This window comes from Dama dama, chromosome 23 (assembly GCF_033118175.1).
Source record: "Dama dama isolate Ldn47 chromosome 23, ASM3311817v1, whole genome shotgun sequence".
Taxonomy (NCBI): Eukaryota; Metazoa; Chordata; class Mammalia; order Artiodactyla; family Cervidae; genus Dama; species Dama dama.
This window is the reverse complement of record NC_083703.1, coordinates 13,018,519-13,033,640: the sequence shown is the minus strand read 5'-3', so window position 1 is coordinate 13,033,640 and position 15,122 is coordinate 13,018,519. Positions and strand designations below refer to the sequence as shown.

At 47.0% G+C, this 15,122-nt stretch overlaps 1 protein-coding gene across 1 annotated transcript in view; it reads left to right on the top strand.

Moving 5' to 3' along the window:
• Positions 1-15,122, top strand: part of IL2RA (interleukin 2 receptor subunit alpha) — a 44,648-nt gene that overhangs the window by 15,218 nt on the left and 14,308 nt on the right. Inside the window, exon 2 of the mRNA XM_061126020.1 lies at positions 13,743-13,925. Coding sequence (XP_060982003.1) covers positions 13,743-13,925 — 183 coding nt within the window. The remainder of the gene's footprint in view (positions 1-13,742; positions 13,926-15,122) is intronic.

The following is a 15,122-nucleotide window of genomic DNA, read 5'->3' as shown; positions in this document are numbered from 1 at the left end:
GAATGGGGTGTGGGTTCTGACGGGTGACTCTTCCTTCGAGAGGCCTCCATGTTCTCCTGTGACTTTTTTCTGTTTCCTTCTTTCCTGTGTTTCCCTTTGGGTCTTGAGTTTCTACCCGGCATTGCACCTATGCACCTGGCATTCTTTAGAATAGTGGAAACTCTGTGGCTACAGAGTTGAAAATCTCCACGACTCCACGGTCTAAATTCTCTGAAGGCTCACCTTGGGGAAGATGGCAGGTGGGATTCACCAACGTAGCACATTTCTGCTGAAACCATTATTTCGTCCCAAGAAACAGGTTTCAAAGGTTTGAAGGGAAACTGATTTTCGATTTCAGAGAAAGAACATGGGTATATTTCTACACACCTTGTTTTTCTTATCTGACAACATTTTAATTTTCATGGGGTTGACATTCTGCGGTAAATGTGTGGTTAACTCTTTCACATACAGAAGCTTGTTATCAGCTAAGCCTCCCAGGGACAAAACCACCACCCTCAACAGTTCATTCGCAGGAGCATTGGAGACCCCCAAATGCGATGGCTTTGACTTAGGGACAGGAATGCTGCTGGTTCTTAGTCTCCTTTCTTCACTTCTAACATAAAGAGAAAATAACTCTTTTCCCACCCATCCCCCCGTTTTTCTTGGTAACAAGTGTTGATTAAGGCAGAATATGTTCTCATTCTTGAGTTGTGGAAACTCTGACTCTTAGGTCTGAGAGGCCCAGCCAGGTCTCAGAAACTGTGGGTCAGATACAGAACTCACGAGTGAAGGATGCTCAGTACCATAGAACAAGCCCAGCTGCACTGAGTCCCCCCCACCCCCAAAGAGCACACAGCGCCCCCTCTTATTCCCACCTGGGGAGTCAGGCAACCTTTTCTTTGATGCCATTAACCTGCCTTAACCCCACTCCCACCCCCAGCCGACAGCCCGGTGACCCTAAACTTGGTTTTGCCACGTTTCCCTCAGCATGTGGGGGATTCCCAGGTGGTGTAGTGGTAAAGAATTGTCTATCTGCAATGCAGGAGACAATAAGAGATGCAGGTTCAATCCCTGGGTCAGGAAGATCCCCTGGATAAGGAAATGGCAACCCGCTCCAGTATTTCTTGTCTGGAGAATCCCATGGACACAGGAGCCTGATGGGCTACAGTCCATGGGGTTGCAAAGAGTTGGACATGACTGAGTGACTGAGCGTGCACGCCTTGGCACTTATGTTGAGTGAAGATGGATCTGTGTTGACTGAATGAATTAAAGGACCACATTATCGATGTGATTGCTAACACACTCAAGCATTCATTCAGGGCCTATCGCTGCCTGCACTGAGGAAATAGTTTAAATAAACAGTAGGTGACATGGACGGCCAACAGCAATCAGAAATAACCAGAAGTTTTGAAACTCGACAGTGGTAAGTCAGTGGGCAGTGATCAGGAAGCTGACCGTACTTTACTAGATGTGAAGGCCATTGTGAATGCAGGTGAGAGGAAGGAAACAGATCCAGAATTCCCACAAATAGTTCTTAGAAGATAAGATCAAAAGAATCTCCATTTCCTTGTTCTGACACAACAAAGCTTTAAGTTATTAACATTTTAGATATTTTTTTCCAGCTCACAAAGCTTACATATCTTGTCATTTGGTCCTAAAAACAACCCTGCTCCAGAGATAATAATAGCAACATCAAGACCTGGGGGGCAGATATTGAAATCTTCCGCTTACATTAATTCCATGGACGCATCTCTGTCGTTCACACTCTTGCCATTCACTCTCCAGAAAACATTCCCCTTAAAGTCCCCAGGTGGCACTAGTGGTAAAGAACACACCTGCCAACGCAGGAGACATAAGAGAAGTAGGTTTGATCCCTGGGTTGGGAAGATCCCCTGGAGAAGGCCATGGCAGCCCACTCCAGTATTCTTACCTGGAGAATCCCAGGGACAGAGGAGCCTGGCTACAGTCCACGGGGTCGCAGAGAGTCAAATACGACTGAAGAAACTAAGCAGACACGCACAGTCCCTTGAGCCTGACATTGTCTCTGCCAGGTGAACCACTGTTCATCCTCCAAACACGGCAAAGCTGAGACCAGCCTTCCTCCTGACCTGACTCACAGGCTGGGAAGGCTTCCCCATCAGGGACACCATGCCAGGAGACTCAGAGGATGGATCAGCCTGGCAAAGGCAGTGACCTGGAGGACCTGGAGCGTCCAAGAAACCCCTAAGGTCACACGCTCCTTAATGGCGCTGAGGAATCTGCCAACTGTGGTTTGACTGGCAGACTTGATTCCCGAAGTAAAGAAAAGAAATGTTGTCAATCCCTCCTGTCAAAAGCCGAGTCTGGTGCTTAAGAAACCCACTTCCTGAATCAAAGGAGAAAGAAGGAGGGTGGCTGTGGTACCCGGAGGTCGATCATGGACCTGGAGAGCTCCGCAGCTGCGGCCGTTGACTACGGCACTAGTACAGTCACTCTGTGCTCTGGGATGCTAGGATGCTTGACTTCTCAATGCTTTTTAATTTTTAAAAGATATTTATGTATTTGACTGTGTTGGGTCTTAGTTGCATCATGCGGGATCTTCCGTTGCAGCACACAGACTCTCTAGCTGAGGCGCACAGGCTTGGTTGCTCCTCGAGGGCCCAGCTGTCCCACGGCATGTGGGATCTTAGTTCCCTGACCAGGGATCTAACTCTGGCATTGTAAGGAGGATTCTTAACTAGTAGACAGCCAGTCAAGTCCCTGACTTGATGGTCTTTTTTCCTTCTCAGCTAGCTCAGATAAACCTCATTGGTTACGGTACTGCCACTGCGCAAAACCGGTGACATTTGAAAACACATATTGGAAGCAGGGAAAGATGGGACGTGGAAGGAAAGGATAAGATGCTACTGCTCTGGCAGGTCTGCAGTCGGGAGGGCTGGAGGCGAGGGTGGACGGCACAGGAGATGGAGGGGGCGGCGTCCGCCAGGATTCTGCAGAGGTCCAAGCAACGACTCCTGGGAAGGGATTGTACCCGATGGCAAAGGTGAGGGGACCTGAAGGGGACTGAAGAGTTGCCTCACAGGCATGAGCGGGCCTTTAAAAGAAACAGGGACAAGAAGAAGAACAGAGGATTGTTTGAGTGCGTGTTTGTCTTTAACTTTTTGAGATAATTATAGATTTTCATGCAGTTGTAAATAACAATATCAAGAGATCCAGTACAGCCTTCATTCCATCCTCCCTACAATTATAGCATGGTATCACAGCCAGGAAGTTGACCTCGCTGCAATCTATCAGTCTTGCTCAGACCTCAGCAATCTTACATGCTCTCATTCATGCACGCATGTTTTTATTTCCACGTGACTTTCCCACATGTGTAGATTTCTGTGACCGCGAGCAGAGCCAATGTACACAAAAGTTCCCATCCCAAGATCCCTCCCCTGCCTTACTGTGACCATGGCCACAGGCCACCATCCTCCCTCAGCCCTGGCAGACACTGAGCCACTCTCCATCTCTGTAATTTTGTCATTTTAAGACTACGAGACAAAAGGAATCACATGATATGTAACCTTTGAAACTGGCTTGTTTTCACTCAACCTAATTCCTTTGCAATCTACCTTTCTGCACATAGTTCCCTTTACAATCCATCTTTCCGCATTCCTGAGCTGGCGTTATCAAAACAGTATCCCAAAAAGTGCTTCTCTCCTCTTCGCTCCATGCCACGCTTTTTCAGTATCACTATCGATGGCAATTCACTCCAGTACTCTTGCCTGGAGAACCCCACAGACAGAGGAGCCTGGCAGGCTATAGTCCACGGGGTCGCAAAGAGTCGGACACGACTGAGCAGCTGGAACCACACACAGATCGTTTGCTATCTTTTAAAATCGTTTCATTATTTTATCACTACCGCCATTGCTTCTTTTGGGTTTACTGGACACACTATCATAAAATTTGCAAGTAGAGATAGCTCTACTTCTTGTCTTTGTAGTATTTAGGCTGCTACGTGTTCTTTCATCAGATTGTGTTGACTAAAACCCCAATGGCAAGTTAAGTAGAAGAGGAAATAGTAGGTTTTGAGCACCGATGGAGCACCAGAGGATGGTCAGATGGGAAGGTGAAGGCACTAGGTCTAGACTTGAGCTCAGGGCTAGAGGTGGGCGTCTGGACAGGGCAGCACAGCATCCTTGACAAGACCTCAGCTGGGAAGCCCAGACAAGCCTCTAGCCTCATCACTGAGGGTCCTCTAGCCAGGCGACCTTGCTGGGCAACCTCAGGCAATTCTCCAAACTTCACAGTGCCTCAGTGACTCATTTGTAAAATGCTAGGAATCATGATAATATCTTCTTCATGGTGTAGTTGTCAGGATCCAATCAGGGCATATTTGTGAGGGCTTGTCATTGTTACTTTAAGACGAATTATAAACATGTACTCTTAAACTCTCCCAGTGTTAATGTCTAAGATGGCAATCAATGATGGATATAATCTACAAAAACAAAAGCTTTGGGGTGGGGCCCTCAGTAATTTTTGAAAGCGTAAAGAGATCTAACACCAAAAGGTTTGAGAATCACTGCCTTTGTCATATTGGTTGTTTAAAGAATTGAAATATGTCCAAGTTTGTTGGTCAATATCCGCTCTTTGAACTTCTCAAATGATCCATCTGCACTCCTTCCCCTGGCTCCTCCCACACGTCAGCAACTGAAGGGTTACCGTGTGGCAGATGGGGGCTGTGGGACGCTGGCCTCACCCTTACACTGGCATCCCTCACATTGGTTCCTGACCCCCTGTATCCTGCTTGTTCAACACTGAATCTCACTCCTACAGAGAAACCAACCGCATCACCCTCTGTGTTTTTGTGGTGACCTGGGGTCCACGCAAACCTTCTCTCCACATGCTGTCTTCTTCATCCTTGCTTCTTCCGACACATTTAAGTTTGCTATTTGAAATTATTTCCTGAAAGTAAAAATGAGATCTTTTTTAAAAGGTAGGCATGAGGGGGCTTCTTTGGTGGCTCAGTGATAAAGAATCCTCCAGTCAGTGCAGGAGACAAGGGTTCAATCCCTGGTCCAGAAAGATCCCACGTGCCGCGGAGCAGCTAAGCCCATACTCCGCAACTACTGAGCCTGTAATCTAGAGCCAGGAAACTGCAATTACTGAAGTCTATGTCCTAGAGCCTGTGCTTCGCAACAAGAGAAGCCTGCGCGTTGCTAAAGAGCAGCCCCCACCCACCACAGCCAGAGAAAGCCTGAGCAGCAATGAAAACCAGGCACAGCCAAAATAGATATTAAAAAAAAAAAAAAAAGAAATAGTGTGAGTTGCTCAGTCTTATAAGACTCTTTGCAATCCCATGGACTGTAGCCCGCCAGGCTCCTCTGTCCATTCTCCAGGTAAGAATATTAGGGTGGGTTGCCGTTTTCTTCTCCAGGGAAATCTTCCCAACCCAGGAATTGAATTCATGTCTCCTATATTGCAAGCAGATTCTCTATTGTAAAAAAAAAAAAAAAAGTCATTCCTTCAAAAAAAAGGTAGGCATGAAGGCAGTAATAGTAGGATTTCCTGTGATTCTGGTCCCATCGCCTTGAGCTGTGTGACTTTAGGCAACTGACTGAACCTCTCTGAACCTCAGTTCTCTGACGTGTAAGATGGGGTGACAATCTCTCCCTTTGAGGGTTGCAGTGAGCTTGGAAGGTAATCTCTATGAAGGAGCAGCCACAGGCGGGGCTCAGATGTCACAGCTACTGTTATATAAATAGCCCCAAATGGAGGACGTGAGCTCTGAATTTTTCAAAGATAATGATCTGAATTCAACCACAACACTTCACAAACACTTCCCAGTGACCCAGATAGTAGAGGCAGAGCCCTGCCTCCAGCTAGAGGAGCTTCCACCGCTGGTGACAAGCGCACTCGTTCCTGACGCTAGCAATGGGGAAGCACTGAACCGGAAGTAGGGGCTCTGTCGTGTCCCAGGTTTGCAGCTATTCATCTAATGGAACGAGGCCTATTTCCTTAATCAACAAAAGGGCAGGTTGACCTTAATTATCACTGGAGTCTCTCCCAGCTCTCAGACCCTGGGATCCTATTGAGATTAATGGTAAACATGTCCTGTAATATTTTAGTTTGCACCCGAAATACCTGCTTTTTCTGAGGCTCAGACTGCTGGGTGGGCTCCCCAAGGAATTTGGAGACTGTCTCTTACATTTAGATAAATCTCTGAATATTCATTGGAAGGACTGAGGCTGAAGCTGAAGCTCCAATACTTTGGCCACCATCAGGTGTCCCGATGAGGTGCCCTCCTCAGGGAAAGACTGAGGGCAGGAGAAGGGAGTGACAGAGGATGAGATGGTTGGAGGGCATCACTGACTCAATGGACATGAGCTTGAGCAAACTCTGGGAGATGGTGAAGGACAGGGAAGCCTGGCGTGCTGCAGTCCACGGGGTCACAAAGAGTTGGAGACGACTCAGCGATTGAATAACAGCAACAAATCTCGGGGTTCTTCTTAGATTTGACACAGATGAGTGTTTTGAGGTCAAGAACCACACCATTTCTTCATCCAGTGCCCCAAACTTTAATGGCTCCTATGTCCCATGTGTAAAGTGCAGTAAACCGTCGCCTAGAAGTTTCTGTGCTTAGTGAGCTATTCTGATGTCTACCCCCAGTCTCTAGCATATGGATGGCCAGGCAGATGGGCACACAGATGAAGCCAGGTACTCAGAGCTGGCCTGGCTGTTCGGGCAAACATAACTTGACCTTGATTTACTCGCAGGGTGAAGAATCTTATCTCAGACCTTGTCCACATCCTTTCGAAGCCCCTTCCCTTTCCTTGTCTTTCATGTTACTCACACAGGCCACAGGGGCCATATGAGTGCTCTTTTGTTTTCAGCAACATCAGAAAAGAATAAAAAAAACACTCACCTAATCCACAACTGTTTTCACCCATCCACCTTTCCTCCAGCCAAGGGAGTTCTCAGTGCACCCTCTCAGATGCTTTTCCTGGGAACAAAGTGCTCCAGAAGCAGCTTTAGCAGTGCCTAAGGACCCTGCTGGTGGGCCCCTGGGGGAGGCGGGCCCCCAGGGAGAGGGCAGCCACTGCTAAATGCTGAATGCTGCTGCAGTCCCCAGCAGCTTCGAGGCACTCATGAGAAATCTTCAGCATCCACACTCACCCTTTCATTTCAACAAGCCCCCCGCAGGCCACATGTCTGCATGTCAAAGAGTGAGAGGCTCTGCTGCACACAAGTGAAGCAGAGTCCTCCCAGCTCAAGAGAATCAGACTTCCTGCTCAAAGGAGCGACTTCCCTCCAGGTGTTGGTATTTCTGGTTAACTCAAGGGACACAAAAACACCTCAGCCCAAAACTCATCTTAGTTCTTTTTTGTTGCCATTGGCTAGTCATTAAATCATGTCCAACTCTTGGGGACCCCAAGGACTATAGCCCCCCAGGCTTCTCTATCCATGGGACTTTCCAGGCAAGAATACTGGAGTGGGTTGCCATTTCTTTCTCCAGGGCATCTTCCCAACCCAGGGATTGAACCCAAGTCTCCTGCATTGGCACTTTACTACTGAGTCACCGGGGAAGCCCACATCTTAGTTCTATTCTCTTCTAAAAACAAAATGGCAAACACAAAGGATAGCTTTATGTTGGGGGGAGTGGCATTGAGAGCATATGCCAAACGAGAGAAAGGGTATCAGGATCCCAACTCCAATTAGGAAGCCCCAGTCTGCAGCTCTTGTCACTCCAACTGGGTGACCGGCTGCGTAGAGGAAGAGAAGTGACTGCCCTGCATCACCAAGTTTCTCATCTTTTATTAGAAACCCAAGCAGTAGGAGCTGTCCTTCTGGAAACAGCACCAGATGGTTGATGGTTTGGTCTAACGTTCAAATGGAGAGAGCAGGACCTCCCTGGTGGCCCAGTGGATAAGAATCTGCCTGCCAATTCAAGGGACACGGGTTCAACCCCTGGTCCGGAAAGATCCCACCTGCCGCAGAGCAACCAAGCCTGTTCACCACAACTACTGAGCGCCTGCGCTAGAGCTGGTGAGCCACAGCTACTGAAGCCTGTGTGCCTAAGAGCCCGCGCTCTGCATTAAGCAACGCCACCACAGTGAGAAGCCTGGGCATCCAACTTGCCACATTTAGAGAAAAGTCCACGCAAAGCAATCAAGACTCTGCACAGCCAAAAGTAAATAGATAAATCTTAAAAAAAAAAAAAAAAGAGAGAGAGAAAGAGAAGAAGAGGGAGAGGCAAGAAAGGACAGAACAGATGCCTGGGAGACAGAACAGCTGGTCTGGATCCTTAGTCTGTTGCAGTGCATCCAGCGGATGCCTCAGCGCTCTCTCTCCCCCGGCATGGGCGTGGTGAGATGGAGGAGGTGAGGCTCCAGCAGTCCACTGGAGGGTAAACAAAACAACGGAGACCAGAAGCAGGGAGTGGCCCAGGGGCCCCCACCCTCGTCCACCTTCCTCCCAGACCTGCATGGTGACACAGCCCAGAGCAAGGCAGCCCTCAGTGACTGCCGCCAGTGTCAGCTGGAGACGCTGAAAGTGCACGGATTCCTGCACTTCAGTTGAACAGGGAATTCCCGGAGGCCACACACCTACAAATATCCCAAGGGGAGGTGCACCCGGGCCAGTGTGGATGGAGGTGGGGTGGGTGCAGGGCGGAGGGACACGTGCGTGGGGTCCCGCCTGTGTCTTTCCAATTACCTGTCTCAGCTAAAATCCGAAATGAGACAGGAAACACTTTCAACATCAGAAGAGCTCAATTTTAACTCTCTGAGAGTGGAAGCTCTTGGGGTTTGCAGGATTAATGATAATCACTGGCTCTCTTTCTGCCTCTGCCCACACGAAAGGTCGGAGGTGGCAAGACCATATCAGTGTTCCTCTGAGCCCCTGGTAGGACCCCGCCTGGGCCCCCAGTCCGAGCTCTGAGCATTCACCCTAAGTCCCAGCACCAGACTAGGAATGTACACAGTTCTTCTCCACTCCAGAAGCAGCACACACTTTCAATCCTCTCTGAAGAGAAGATAACATCCAATTTAGAAATGTATCGATGCTTTAAAAAGACAGAGAGAAAAACAGTTCCCTTCCCACTTGCAAAAACTTTTTCTGTGTTTGCCTCCTGAGTTGGGGAAATGGGCAGAGTGGAGAGCAGAGAAAGATTTCTGTTAGAAAGGCAGAGCCTCTGGTGGAAACAGGAAATAGATTTGGAAGTGTGGGTACAAGAGTAAAGGCGGAAAAAGCCCCTTTGCTGAACTCTGAAAATTTTAGAGTAAAACTAGGGAATGAGGGCAGCTGCCATGCTATGTGGGAAGAAAATTCATAAGGATAATACGAGGAAAGGGGATGTAAAGACATTTTGCTGAGTCACACAAACAGAATTGTCCTTCAACATGCCTCTGCTTCCCTGGTGGCTCAGATCATAAAGAATCTGCCTGCAATGCAGGAGGCCTGGGTTTGACCCCTGGGTCAGGAAGATCCCCTGGAGAAGGAAATGGCTACCCACTCCAGTGTTCTTGCCTGGAGAAGTCCATGGACAGAGGAGCCTGGCGGGTTACAGTCCACGGGTTTGCAAAGAGTTGGACATTACTGAGCAACTTTCACTCACTCACTCCTCTGCAAGATTTCAGGAGAGAAGAGGCATTTTCCATTCTTTTTTTTTCCTTTTAAGATGTTGTACTGCTGTTTCTTTTATGACCTCTCTGAGAAGGACTTTAAAAAAAAATCCCAGATTTAATCCTATTAAAAAGAACACCCCACCCTCTGTCTGCCTTTGCTGAACACCCTCCCACCCCACCTTCTTCAGATGACATCTGGATCAGTCTTTGCATGGTTCCAGGGCAAAGGGTTATAGTCAAGTTCTTTACTAGTTCTTAGTTATAGATCAGGGAAGTTTCATTGCTTCTAGATTCCAGGAAAATTGCTTTGATAAAAAGCAAGTCCGTGGGAGTAAGAAGTTCTGACTTTCCCTTGTCCCCACATGACCTCCTTGATGCTCAGGCTAATTTATGATGATCCCGGAAATTTCCAGGGCCTAATTAAAAAAAGCATATCACCACGTAAATAGTTTTTAAGGACACCAAGTTGTCCCAAGGGCAATTTGCCTTGTTCTTTTCCAATTTCTCTATTTGGAAACTTTTTTGGTTTGTGATTGAGTTGTCAGATTCTGAATGCATCTGAGGTCAATCCTTGATTCTTTGTGCTAGTGAATAATCGTGAGAGTTGCTCTGTATACTTCTTACTGATATTTTGGAAGTAAAATTACTTGCAGTGAAATGCACAGATCTGCAGTGTACAATTTTGATGAATTTTGGTCATTAACCAAAAATTTCAGAAATGGAGATCTGATTGAAATAGAAAGGTGTTTATTTGGGGTTTGTTAGGGATACCCCAGAGAAGCCCTTGAGCAAGGGGGACAGGGCAAGGGTGGTGAGAATTGGGAGATTGGGACTGACACTATTTATACTCTGTATAAATAGGTAACTAATGAGAACCTACTATATAACAGGGAGCTCTACTCTATGCTCTGTGGTGACCTAACTGGGAAGGAAGTCCAAAAAAGAGGGGATCTATGTACATCTCTGCCTGATTCATCATGCTGTACAATAGAAACTAACACAATATTGTAGTGCAACTAGACTCCAATAAAAACTAAGCAAAGAAGCCCTTGAATTGTCTCCCCCACTCCACCCCCAACAATAAAATAAGGGAGGCTTATAAAGGGAAAACCAAGGTTACAGTTAGTGACAGCAGGACTTGTTTACCAAGAATTATAGTTGGAGCTGGCAAGCCTAAGGGTGCTTGCTGAGTACCAATTGGTTGACATCTGAAAAGGCTGCACAGTTTCAAGGGGGGACCTTGAGACCCTCAGTTTGCAGCTGCTGGCAGGTATTGTTTTGAAAACGGTTGGTGGTGTCCTTAAGTTTGGTGCAATTCAGAGAAAATTCAAGTTCTTGGTGGTGCAGGGAAGTGTCTGGGAGCAGGTCTTCCATGGCCCCTGACTCCACTTTTGTGTGCCTGAACTGTGATGAGTCCATTATCATTTCAATTTGTCATTAGGACGAAGGTGTACACCCAAGGACCCATCATTTTCATTACCCATTGATTCGTTGCAGCCAGCCCTGCCCACCACACACAAACCCTGGCTTAATTTCTTTCTGTATACTAGTTTTGTCTTTTCTTGAACTTTATAGAAGTGGAATCAATGTGCGTGTGTGTTGTTTTATCTTCTTTTGTTCAACATAATGTTTTTGAGATTACTTAAAGCTACTATAAATGTTTAAGTGTTTTCATAGACACAAGATCTCATTCCTGCTGGATAAATACCCAGGAGTGGGATGGTCGGATCGTAGGGCAGGTATATGTTTAGCTTCATTTTTAAAAACTTTGAATTTTCCAAAGTAGCAGCGTTATTTTCACTCCCACCAGTAATGTCAGCAAGTTACAGTCGCTCCCTGTCAACATTTGGTATTGTCAGTCTTGTATCTATTTTACCCATTCTAATGGACTCTTTCAACGTGGCTTCTGATTTGTTTTTCTGTGATGTCTAATGTTGTCTTGAGCACCTTTTCAACTGATTGCTGATAATCAGATATCTTCTTTGGAGAAGTGACTTGAACAATCTTTACCCACTTATTTATTGTATCCATCATTATGGTATCATACAGAGAAATTTCACTGCCTTAAAAATCCTCCGTGCTCCGAATATTCATATCTCCAGCCTCCCTAACCCTTGGAACCACTGATTTTTCTTTTTTACTACCTTCATAGTTTTTCCTTTTCTAGAATGTCTTATAGTTAGAATCATACGATGTGTTGTCTTTTAAGATTGTCATCTTTCACTTAGTAATATGCGTTAATGTTTCCTCTGTCTTCTCTGGCTTGATAGCTCATTTCTTTTTAGCTCTGAATAACATTCCACTGTCTGAATTTACCACAGTTTATTTGTCCACTCATTTACTGAGGGACATCCAAGATTGCTTTTTCTGGACAGAGAAAAAAAGGAGCTGAACTAGCATCTATTCTAGGACTATTATGTGCTGGGTGATCTGCAAGTTACCTCGATATGTTATTTCACATAATTTTAAAACAAATCAGTAAAATAATAATTATTATACAAATTTTACAGAAAAGGAAGCCGTGTCTTAGATAAGTAGCTGCAATAAAACTGTGTGGCTAGTAAGCTGGTGGAGCTACAATTTAGAGACCCAGCTTCCTTCCTTTTCCACCACACTGCATTTCTTGCCTTATGATTATTACAGTGACCAGAATTTAATTAAGTGACGGGGTTCCCAGGTGGTGCTAATGGTAAAGAACCCACCTGCCAAAGCAGGAGACATTAAGAGACTCGGGTGCGATCCCTGGGTCGGGAAGATTCCCTGGAGAAGGGCATGGCAACCCACTCCAGTGTTCTTGCCTGGGGAATTCCATGGACAGAGGAGCCTGTCAGGCTACGGTCCATAGGCTCACAAAGAGTCAGAGATGACTGAAGTGACTCAGCATGTATGCATGCACGTATGTCACAGGTTCCTCTCAACTGCTGGCCCACTCGGCCATTCAAATTGCTGTTGTTTAGTCCCTTCTGGGTTAGAGGTGGGGCAAGCTGTTCACATTCTCCTCATCCTCTTGGTGGTGTTGGGAGGGTCCTGCATCCTGGATGGGGATGGGGTCGTCTCCAGGACGATGAGTGGCTGGGCAGAGTGTGAGGGCTCAGAGAAGCTCCACTCCATGCTGAGTGATTGACACACAACTGGCAGCTGGTCCTCTGCCGGCCGCGGTTACGGCCACCTGCCCAGAACTGATGCCCCTCTGCTGGGTGGTGAGGCCAGCTGCGGGCAGCCTGGCCGCCTCACTCTCTCCCACTTTCTGTGCCGTCCTGTTCACTTCCTCCACACGGCCTATGACTTTTTCCTGAAAAATCTCATCTCTTGAAGCAGGGCAACGTGTCTAGAGACACACAGTGGAATCCCTGTTCTGATGAGACCAGCATGTTTCCCACCCCATGATAGTTGGGTGTTCGGCCACTTCAAGTGTCTTTAGTGGGGAACCAGTGATGCTTTTTTGGGCCACGGGAGGGTCAGGTTTTGTGGCGTGAGAAGAAATTTGGAAAACTCAAGAGGTGGGTAGATGGGTGAGAAACACATTTCCTACTCACCACACACTGAGTAAACACTTTACAAATATTTCTCCCCCAAGAAAGGATTTCTCAATGGACACATTTCATCCCTCAGTTAAATCTGTGTGGCTTCCCCGGCTCCCCGCCTTTCCTCGTGTTAGTGAAATGAAATTTGCTCAGTCGTGTCCGACTCTTTGTGACCCCATGCACATGGAATTCTCCAGGCCATGGAATTCTCCAGGCCAGAATACTGGAGTGGGTAGCCTTTCCCTTCTCCAGGGGATCTTCCCAACCCCAGGATCGAACCCAGGTTTCCCGCATTATAGGAGGATTCTTTACCAGCTGAGCCACCAGGGAAGCCTTTCTTCATGTTCCTTGTGAAGAAACTATGCTTGCTCGGTGGGAGTCATCAGAATAAAACCCCAGTTGTTTCTACTCATTTAGTTTGAAAGACATTGTAGCTTGGAGAAGAACTTGGCTGAAGTTAAATTTTGAACCATCTCTGATCTGAAGGTTTCTGAAGAACCTTCAACAGCCTGAGTGTCTTTCCAGGAAAAAGTGGGGTACATGCCAATCCCTTAAATCAAGGGAAGAAATGTGGGATTAGATCATTTTGATGGTTGTCTGTGCCTGTGTTTGGAAGCTCCTGGATGACTAAGGTGCCTTTTTGTCTTGGCAGAGGTTTGTCACGATGACCCTCCGAGTCTCAGAAACGCCATGTTCAAGGTCCTCAGGTACAAGGTGGGCACCATGATAAACTGCGACTGCAAGACAGGCTTCCGCAGAGTGTCAGTCGTCATGCGCTGCGCGGGGAACTCCAGCCACTCTGCCTGGGAAAACAGATGCCTCTGCAACAGCATCTGTAAGAGTTTCCACTGGTAACGCCGAGGGAAGGAGAAAACTGTAGCAAAGAGGGAGGCAGGGCTCCCCCCAACTTTCCTTGGGGGCGGGGGGGGGGGGGGGGCGGGGGTAGAATTCGTTTACAATGTTGTTAGTTTCTGTTGGATAAGGAAGTGAATCAGCTACAAGTGTACATATATCCCCTCCCTCCTGAGCCTCCCTCCCACCCCTCTAGGTCACCACAGAGCACCAAGTCGAGCTCCCTGTGCGGTACAGCAGCTCCCTACTAGCTGTTTCACACACAGTAGTATATATATGTCAATGCTGCTCTCTCAGTTCATCCCATCCTCCCCTTCCGCTGCTGGTCCACATGTCCATTCTCTGCATCTGCATCTCTATTCCTGCCCTGCACATAGGTTCATCTGTACTGCTTTTCCATGATTCAGAAAGACACATGCACCTCAGTGTTCATTGCAGCACTATTTACAATAGCCAGGACATGGAAGCAACCTAAATGTCCATTGAGAGAGGAATGAATAAAGAAGATGTGCTACATATATACAATGGAATATTACTCGGCCATAAAAAGGGACGAAATTGGGTCGTTTGTAGAGATTTGGGTGGGCCTAGAGTCTGCCACACCAAGCCCTCAAGGAAACCACACTTTAAGAGGGTGTGGGGGGGCAGACATTACACTAATAATTACTAAACAACTGAAAATAATCGTAGTTCATAATGATGTGAACATAGCCTGGGCAACAGAGCTGTTCTCCATAGCAGCTGCACCACTGCCATTCTTCAGTTTAGTCCAGTCGCTCAGTCGTGTCCAACTCTTTGCAACCCCATGGTTTGCAGCGGGCCAGACTTCCCTGTCCTTTCCCAACTTCCAGAGCCTACTCAAATTCACGTCCATCAAGTTAGTGATGCCAGCCAACCACCTTATCCTCTGTTGTCCCCTTCTCTTCCTGCCCTCAATCTTTCCCAGCATCAGGGTCTCTTCAAATGAGTCAGCTCTTTACATCAGGTGGCCAAAGTATTGGAGTTTCAGCTTTAGCAACAGTCTTTCCAATGAATATTCAGGACTGATTTCCTTGAAGATTGACTGGTTTGATCTCCTTGCAGTCCAAGGGACTCTCAAGAGTCTTCTCTAATACCACAGTTCAAAAGCATTAGTTCTTTGGCACTCAGTTTTCTGTATGGTCCAACTCTCACATCCATA